The sequence below is a fragment of the Gossypium hirsutum genome, chromosome A12, assembly GCF_007990345.1.
Source record: "Gossypium hirsutum isolate 1008001.06 chromosome A12, Gossypium_hirsutum_v2.1, whole genome shotgun sequence".
NCBI lineage: Eukaryota > Viridiplantae > Streptophyta > Magnoliopsida > Malvales > Malvaceae > Gossypium > Gossypium hirsutum.
This window is the reverse complement of record NC_053435.1, coordinates 104,819,354-104,829,005: the sequence shown is the minus strand read 5'-3', so window position 1 is coordinate 104,829,005 and position 9,652 is coordinate 104,819,354. Positions and strand designations below refer to the sequence as shown.

Here is a 9,652-nt window from a genome sequence, read left to right as displayed (position 1 = left end):
AAATAATTTCAAAATATCATGTCATAAAATATTTATATTTTTCAAGTTTAAAGACGACAATAAATCTAGTTGTTAAATTTATGTACTAAAATTGATAAAAGAAAAAATACACAAATGTCAAAGTAGATTCAATTGTCGAATTCAAAGTTCAAAATTTATATTATCTCAATTTAGAAAGAAAAATAGTGTATTAACATAACAAAATATAATTACATTTACTTGTAAAAATTATTGACATCTTATATAGTAGACACATAAGGAAAATATTAGATGATCAAGTCATCAAATGTCGCCCCTCCAAAACATCATGCTTACAGCAGATTTTGGATCCTTACATTTATATCCGACGCATATAACAATATAATCTTCTAAATATATGAACACATGATGTGAGACAGACACGTATTTATATCCAACAGTAACTTCTGTAGGGGGCTTCCAAATGCATGAACTAGTGTTTATCCTAACAATATCAAACCCTGAAAGTGAACATAACATGCTTGCTTTGGTTCTGTAGTACAGATGCGTCTATATATCACAATGACGGGTTTCTCTCAAATAGATTAAACTTGTTATGCCATCATTTACTTTCTCTTCACCATTGGCAACAACAATAACATCAAATCATTAAGAAGCCTATCCTTTAGAGCTTTTTTTTTTTTTAAATTCCATCAGATTAAAAAAGAATATGCTGTTGCACCAATCCAATCCGTAACACCATTTAGAAAGTGTGGCATCAAGTTGACAGAATCTGTCATCATTACACAATTTCAGAACAGTTATTTTACATATACACAAACATAGTCACTCGGCATACAAAGGCGTACATTCATGTCTGTTAGCCGTCTTTGAAATGACATCAAAACTGGCAAAACCTGGACAAAAAGAGTTTAAATCAAGAAAAAAATAAAGGGCAAACTCATAACTAACATTCACAAGGAGTCGTACAAGAATTCAACGAAGCTACATACAAAATTACAAGATTGCGCGGTGGAGCTCTTACTGTTCCTTTTTTAGCAATGACTCTGCAAACTCATGCCCTCAAACAGCCTATATGAGTTCCTGCACCGGATTTGTAGCAGTGTCATGTTTTTCAGTACGGACCAAAGTGCAGGATTTTGATCTAAGGGTACTATTCCCTGCCATAGTATTGACATCAATTTATCTGTACACTCGTGGAAATTAATGACTCTCTGGTAACCTGTTCACATAGGAAAGGAAGAATCATTAGTATTATAGTCCTTATCAAATAAAACCATGTCATACCATTCTTTTCTTCCATTTCCTGTAAGCTTGCATTGTACACAGCATCACATATAATAAAGACATGATTCTTATAATTTGCCGACCATGAAACTCATTTCCACATAGGAAATTGTCCGGAACAAGGCACACTGATCAAAACAGAAGTATTCTTCGTTAATTAAGCATAAGTAATAGAGAATAAACCTACCGCCATGGGAATTCGCTGGTGTCTATTCCTGCTTGATGGAGTTCATCAACATATTGCAATGCTTCCCGGCATTCCTCGCGGTCATCAAAGAACTCTTTTTTGTCACCTTCAATTTGATATGTTTCATGGCCTTTGCCAGCAATCACCTGCAACACACAGCATCATTTTAGCAAATATACATATCAACTAGTACAAGCAGAGAAGGGCATGATAAAGGAAAGGCATAAACTACATGATTAACACAAGAAACCTATGAGAATTAACTAATTTAAATTTTCAACAAATTATATATATAGGTAGGGCAACTCATTTGTGATGTGTGAGGCTGTGAGCACTGCAGTTACATTAGGTCAATTGCAGAATAGTAAGACACTCATTTACAAAAACATATGACTATACTCATGAAGATTTAGGTTTTCTATATTATTGGAATATAGAAACAAACCAATTCACTTCAAGAAACTTACAACCATATCGCCTTCTTCTCCCATAGCAACAGCACAACGTACTGCTACCCGCCTAATATCATGCAGAAAAAGCCGATGACCATTTGGGAGAGGAGGATAGTAATCATTTTCTCCATATTTCAAATAATCTTGCATTGTCCACCCCACGCCAGCTAACATGTCATCCAAGATGTCCACTGATCAAAAGATGAAACATGTAAGTAAGTAGGTTTGCATTTCTAAGCAACTAGCAATGCAGCTCATGATATTTATACCATTTTCTTATACTTACATGGATCTTCACTCTTCGGATTATCAGATGTCAGCATTGTCACTTCACTTTTATCTGTTGCGATTTTTGCCATCATTGGTCTCTTTCCCCGGTCACTCTCCCCAGGACAACCGATAACTTCATGTAGGACAATCTTGTTAATAGGTTGAAAAGAGAGGGAGAGGGTAAAAAATGATAATGACTTAGAGGAAGTACGGTTTTCTTAAGGAAAAACATAAGCGACAAGCATACCAGTAATAATCCTCTTTGGTCCAAGCTCTCTTACAGAATCAAGCAGTCTAGATAAGGCATCAGGTGTGTGAGCATAGTCCACAATGACTCCAAATGCCTGCTCCTCGTCTATTAACTCACACCTGCCTGGAACAGCATCAACCTCTTCAATCCCTCTAACAATGTCCTCCAAGGGTGCCCCAACAGCAATCCCAACAGCCACAGACGCAAGAATATTATAGATATTATGCCTTCCAAGCAAACCTGACGAAATCTCCAATATCCCATGAGGTGTATTAACCAAGACCTGTGTCTCAAATAGTGACAACTCAAACTTCAGGGGATGAACATCTGCATTCTTATTCTCCATTGCAAATGTCACCATAGGAACTTCAGGGTTACCTTGCGCAACAAAAAAAGGTGCATGAGGATCATCAATGTTAACAACTTTCCTGTGCCTCTCAGGGTCCACCATCTTTGCAAACAACTTTGCTTTAGCATCCCTATACTCTTCCTCAGTCCCATGAAAATCTAAATGATCCCTAGTCAAATTGGTGAACACTGCAATATCAAAATCAACCTCATTACACCTCCCTAAAGCTAATCCATGGGAAGAAGCCTCCATAACAACAGCCTCAGTTCCATTATGCAACATCTTAGCCATCAAATTCTGAACCAAAACAGCATCAGGGGTCGTATTTGGCGATTCCAACTTATTATCACCATGTATATAGTAAGCAACCGTGCTTAGCATCCCAGTCCTCAAACCCATGGCCTCATACATCCCTTTTATCAAATAAGACGTGGTTGTTTTGCCATTGGTCTCAGTGATCCCAATAACAGCCATATTCCTTGAAGGGTGCCTATAAAACGATGCAGCTAATGCAGGCAAAACCGAATTAGTATCCTCAACAATGACCAATGCCTTGCATCCCAAGGTATCCTCAATATCAATCTCTTTACTCGCTACAACAGCAACAGCTCCTCTCTTATCAGCTTCACTCAAATACAAATGCCCGTCCGTTTGTCTCCCAACACAACAAACAAACAAATCTCCAGCACTAACCAACCTAGAATCATGTTGTATCCCTGTTATCTCAACCTCTATATCCCCGTAAACCGAAACTGGCACCACTTTACTTTCATCTAAAAGCTCAGCTAAACTCATTTTAAACTTAGGTTCCACAATTCTAACCTTACTCTTTCCAAAACTATCTAAATCTAAATCAAATGATGGATCCAACAAATTAAATTTATCATTCTCTCTTTCTTTACCTTCAGAGTCACTCAAACCGACATCGAATTTCGAAGAATCTTCATCATCTGAATCTTCATTTTCTCCCTCGTCCGAATCAGAAGCAACAGTCAAACCTCGTAATTTGTCAATTTCTTCCAAGTCAACGACTTCATCAGGGTCCAGCTCATCAATGGCTTCCGCCTTTTTAGGGGCTTGTTCTAACAAACCTTGCTTGACCATCTCTTGCCGTTTCATGGCAATGGCTTTATCGATTTCACCGAAAAAATCATCCCCGTCGTCGTTTCCCGTTTTCTCTTTACTCAATTCGTCTTCGTCCACGTCAGCAATGGCAGAAAGGTAATTTGACTTGTGTTTGTTGAAGTCTTCTTCTTGGAGCTTGCGGGCACGAGCAGCTTGGCGGTGAATTTGCTGAAACTTGTCCACGCCGTGCATGGAATCCTCGGGAGCTTCGGGAGGGTCATCGTCGGAGGGAGTCGGATAATACTTCCCGTCGGGGCCGATAGCCGGAAGGCGGCGGAGAGAAGGAAGACGAAGATGCTTAAAATGGACACCGCGGTGCCGGTGGTGGCGGTGGACTTTTAAAGAGTTATAAGTGGGGTGAGGAGTGAGAAATTTGGGAAGAGAAAGAAGAGAGAAAGCCATTGAAGGATGGGGAGAGAGAGTAACAAGTCGCAGTGAGGTTTTAGGACTGTGGAGGGGATAGAGGTTTTAAGATTGGGAGTTTTGCTGCTGCACGGCGTCGTTTAAAGGTTGAACCGTTTAGACATGGATACCGTTTCGGCTTTTCGATTTCAAAACCACGGTTAATTTTGGACCTGAGGCCCATGTAATAATTGGGCTTAAAGCCTTAAAAAATTTGAATACAACGATATAAGTTGAGTCTAATTCTGCTCCCAACACCTATACTCTTTACATTTTTTAAATTTAGTCCCTGTACTCCTTTTATTTAATAATTGATAACACCGTGAAAAAAATTTAATTAAATTGGGTTATGTGATATTTTTAAAATTAAAAATTTACTTAGGAGGTCAATATTACATGAATAAAAGACTAAATAAGCAAAAAATAGATATTGATTTTGGGGTCGTAAAATGCGTCATTCTAAATCTAGGGTAATCTATAAAAATAGTCACTTTTGTTTGCCTCATGTTACATTTTAGTCACTTATGTTTGAAATGTTACTTTTTAGTCACTTATGCTATTATTCTGTTACGAAGTGGTCAACCCTACCGTTAAGTTCCATTATCTCCTACATGGCAGTCGAACTAGATTTTAACTGCCAACTTGGATTTCTAAATGGAATGAAAATAGATTTTTAATTAAATAAATTTAATTAATTAAAAATTTTAAATCCTAAACCTTAACTAAAAAATTGTTCATCTCCTCTCTCTTTTTAATTTTTCTTTCGTCTTTTCTGTTTTTAGTTTTTTTTTCATTTTACTGGAAAAACTATTATCAATATCAAAATAATTGAAATCAAATTGACTATTTCATAAAGATAAATTCAGTGAATGGTCTAGGTATGTCTTCTTTGCATTCCTCTATCTCTTTTATTCAATACGGAAAAACAAAAGATTAAATTTTTTATTATTAATGAAAACCCTAAATTAAAATTCTTGATATTTTCTTCGACTTTTTGAAATTATTTGTGAACATGTATTTTATTTTGCGTTGGTAGACATCCCATAGAAGAATGCAAAGAAGACATATCTGGACCCTCTATTGAATCCATCTTTATGAAGCAGTCAATTTAATTTCAACTATTTTAATCTTGATAATAGGCTTTCCAGTAAAATGGAAAAAAAAACTAAAAACAGAAGAGATTAATAAAAGAGAGGAAATGAACAGTTTCTTAGTTAAGAAAATTAATAAAAGAGAGGAAATGAACAATTTTTTAGTTAAGGTTTAAAATTTTTAATTAATTAAATTTATTTAATTAAAAATCTATTTTCTAACCATTTAGAAATCCAAGTTGACACTTCAAATCTAGTTGGATTGTCAGGTAGAATTACCGTTAGAGAGATAATGGAACTTAATTGTAGAGTGATCACTTCGTAACAAAATAATAACATAAGTGACTAAAACGTAACATTTCAAACATAAGTGACTAAAATATAACTTGAGGCAAACAAAGTGACTATTTTTATAGATTACCCTTAAATCTAAAATTGTAAAATTTTTCAACATCGTTTTAGAGAAGTAGAACAAAACCTTTTTTTTAATTACATAGCTTCCTTGTAATGTAAGTAATGTTTGCGCAGTGCTATATAATTGAATTTAACCTTAGAATTTTGAGGTTGTTATCAATTCCATTTTAGTTATTAAATTAATTGAATATAAATATTAAATTGCTGTTATTAAAAGTATATAATACTGAAACTGAATACATAAAGAACTGTATAAATTTACTAACAAATGCCTTAAATTCCAAAGCAGTACTTAAAAGATTTTGGTGGGGCACATTGACTCTTCTAATAAATTCATTGATATTTCGAGTTCTTTAGTTTAGGTAGTGGTACTTTATTAGCATGTTAACAATATACAAACGGAAACCGGACATCATTAGATCTACAGATTCAAATTCAAAATCCAAATGCCAGATTTCAATGTCAAAACCTAACTTAATTACCTACCAGACCAACAAACATAACCATAATAATTTATTTCAATTTGTTATGTCCAGTCACACTGCAATTAAGTGAACATTATGCTGTAATTTTAAATCATAGTAGTTCTTTTCTTTTTATTGTATAATTGCTGTTGCCGTATAGATGGTCGTGGATTGGGTGCAAGCAGCAGCAGCGGACCACCAGTGGTCCCTATGGTAGTTATGTCGGGGCCCGATTCAAAACGGTTCCCAAAGCCCAATTGGTCGAAAGATATGGATAGTTAACTGAAAATGTATGGAATTGAATTTATTTATTTTTATATAAATTCGAATAGCAACCAAACCAGAAACCATCCACAGATGTTGTTTTTAAGCTTTGTTTGACTGTCACCAAATCTTATTTGGTAGCTCAACATACTGGAATGACTAACATAACTTTATTGTGTTCAAAATAAGCATTTAAACTTGTTCACAGGCACAATCAACAAGGAAGATATGGATATAATGGTGGTAGTTTACTTTTGATTAAAGCGGAGAGCTATTAGTTTTGATGGATTGGATGGTTGTTTGGTGGAATTGTTCTATATGAGTTTAAGTGTCTTGGTTTCTCTCTATCGCTCTGCCTTCTTAGGTGTTATGATTCAGGGGTAGGTATTTGATTTATTTGAATTATATTGAGTAAAAGTTTTTAATTAATCGAGTGACGAATTTTATTTTAATAATCGAATTTAGTTTGAAATTTTTTCGAATTGAATTAAAAAATTTTGAGTCAAGTTGAGCCGAGTTAACAAATCTTATTATTTATACTCGATGTTGCGTTTACGTTAATTGATTATTTAACTAGTAGACGAAATACAAAATTATTTAATTACATAACTAAGGTTGATCGGTAAACATTTATCAAAATGACATAGCTTTACATTTTCTTATTCGGATTTTCAGATAACTCGAATTGTATAATTCATATTAGAGTTAAATTAAAAATTTTAATTTTTTTAACTTAGTTTATCCGAATAACTTGAACTATTTAATTTAAAATTTAAATTTTTTATCGAATTTTTTGAATCGAATCGAATTTTGCTCACCTCTATAATATAGTTAGACTTATTTATGAGAGACAATGAAGTCCATGCGTTCTAATTTACTAACAATAGAGCTATACATTATTTGATTGGAGTGACGGTGATATAATGTCCATATGGTTTCTTAGCACATGTGCTCAACATAGGCCCGTTCTTGATATTTTTAGAGCCCTAAATAAACCAATATAATGGGGTTTTAAGTTTCTTAAAAGTTGGAGAAAGATTTTTAGGTCCCTTAAAAGTTGGTAAAAAAAATATTGGGCTCTTAAAAGCAAAAAAAATAAAATTTGGGGGCCCCTTAAAAGTTATAATTTTTTTTACCTTTAAAAGTTAATTTTTTTTAGTCCCTTAAAAGTTGAAAAACAATATTTTGGACCACTGTTAGCCTTGGACCCTAAACGGCAACACCTCCAGACGACTCCAGGGCCGGACTTGACTCAACAAAGATGGTCTTGTAAAGGTCTGCCATAGTATTGACAATGGTTTAAGGTTCACTCTATAAACAATTCTTTCAACAATGACATGTATATAATATGTGGTTATTAAAAAATAAAATATTTAATATATTACGAATTAATTAGACATTAACTCAATCAATATTTATTTATTATTTAATTAAAATTATATGGAATTATTTGAACGTATTTTAGGGGGAAAAAGGAGAGTATGTTTTGCATTAAAAAAGATCATTTTGAATTAAGTGGGTAAATCTACCAGTAGTGGTAAAATAAGCATGCTGAATATTTTAGGCCATTCATCATTAATAGGCATGAATGCTAATACTAATTGAGCCTACATAAAGAATGACAGCAATCTTTGATGTTTGTCCATATTTAGAATTCCAAATCTATATAACGTCACTAAGCTAGTTCAAAAAAAAAAAAAACCCTTGAGCTTAATGTAATTAAATAGTTGATTTTTTTTTAGAATTTACAAGTAAAATAAAATATAATTATAAACATATATTTAAATAATTATAAAGTAAAATCAAATTAATATAAAACATAAAATGTGAAAATATAACCCACCTAATAATGAAATAACTCTAAACTTTGTTATGATTGTATCCTATAATCAATGGAAGTTATTATTCATCAGACTAAGTAGGTAGTATTATAATTATACTTTATTTTTAAAATAATATTATTTTATTTAAATCATCATAATTATATCTATTTTATTATAAAAAACAATAAAACCAAACCCAGAATTTTTAAATTTAATTCACCATTCGTAGTTTGAAATCATCTGCAAGTCAAATTGAGCACTTATTATCCTTTCTTGTGCAAGTGAAAATACATATAATAATATCTTAACCAAAAAAATACATATAATATAAAATTGAAAACATTTAAAAAAAAAAGGGGTTCAGCTGAACCCAAAAGCCGAAACTCATAAAAAGAGATAGCAAAATTCAAAAACGAAAATCGCAACGTAGAGACAAATAACAATGTCTCTGCACCTTCCATCAGACAGCAACGCCTCTGCCAAAATTTGTAGTTTTTTGAATTTCTTACATCATAACGTCCAAGATGCTGCCGTTTTCAAGCACGAATGCTTCAACTCCTTACCATCAAACTTACTTGCCATTTTAACCATTTTTCATTTTTACATAATTTAATATATTAATTATCATTTCAACGCGGCAAAATGTTATTGAGCTATTTGTACCATTGTGTTAGATTATATTTTGTGTTTTTATTAAAATAATAAGTAAATTAGTCAATATATCTTAGATTAAAGAGTAAATTAATTTTTTTATTAAAATTTTTATCTATTTCTACTCTTAAAAATTAGTTTATGTATGTCAAAATGAAGTACATGTAATGTGTCACATGTAACTGTCTGATTATACTGTCAACTAAGCTAATTTTTAACAATAAAAATTAAGGAAATTTCTAACAGAAAAATCAAATTTCTCTTTGAACTAATGTATAAAAATTAACTTATTTATTTTTTTAATAAATAAGATAAAATATAATATATTTCCAAAGATCTTGTTATACTTTTACGGTCAAAATCTCATTAACTCCTACCATCAAAATTACTTCTCATTTTATCAACCGATTATAGATTGTCAAAAAAAAAAAAACCTTACCATTTTAACTTTTTAAATTCAAATTATTATTCTCTTAGTCCTTATATTTTTTCGTATATTTTTTTTAAAATTCAGGAATTTAGTTTTTCCATTAATTTAGTAATTAATGTCTGGTGGATAATATCATTAAAGAACTTTCGTTAAATTAAATTAAGTGATAATTAAAAAAAAACTCGTAACTAATATTATATACGTTGAAGGCCAA

General features: G+C 32.4%; 1 protein-coding gene across 3 annotated transcripts; it reads right to left on the bottom strand.

Annotated features, from left to right (window-relative positions):
• Positions 1-692: 692 nt before the first annotated feature.
• On the bottom strand, positions 693-4,426 carry LOC107931944 (UDP-N-acetylmuramoyl-L-alanyl-D-glutamate--2,6-diaminopimelate ligase MurE homolog, chloroplastic). 3 transcript variants are annotated; one of them, XR_005906514.1, is made up of 6 exons: positions 2,423-4,426; positions 2,192-2,308; positions 1,921-2,096; positions 1,454-1,599; positions 1,004-1,201; positions 693-875 (listed from the first exon to the last, which is right to left on the bottom strand). XR_005906514.1 is itself a non-coding variant. In XM_016863915.2 (5 exons), exons 1-5 carry the CDS (start codon positions 4,299-4,301, stop codon positions 1,183-1,185), a joined length of 2,337 nt encoding a protein of 778 aa, XP_016719404.2. In that variant the 5' UTR covers positions 4,302-4,375; the 3' UTR covers positions 693-1,182. The 3 variants fall into 3 exon arrangements, 1 of the variants encoding a protein (XP_016719404.2); XR_005906513.1 differs by having other exon boundaries at positions 972-1,201; positions 2,423-4,343; XM_016863915.2 differs by having other exon boundaries at positions 693-1,201; positions 2,423-4,375.
• Positions 4,427-9,652: the final 5,226 nt, after the last annotated feature.

Excerpts from the sequence above, each read along its gene's own strand:
- LOC107931944 (XM_016863915.2), bottom strand. The coding sequence starts at position 4,301 with ATGGCTTTCTCTCTTCTTTCTCTTCCCAAATTTCTCACTCCTCACCCC. Across the intron at positions 2,097-2,191 it reads TCCGAAGAGTGAAGATCCAT|TGGACATCTTGGATGACATG; the intron begins GTAAGTATAAGA and ends TCTTTTGATCAG. Across the intron at positions 1,600-1,920 it reads GAGAAGAAGGCGATATGGTT|GTGATTGCTGGCAAAGGCCA; the intron begins GTAAGTTTCTTG and ends TGTGTGTTGCAG.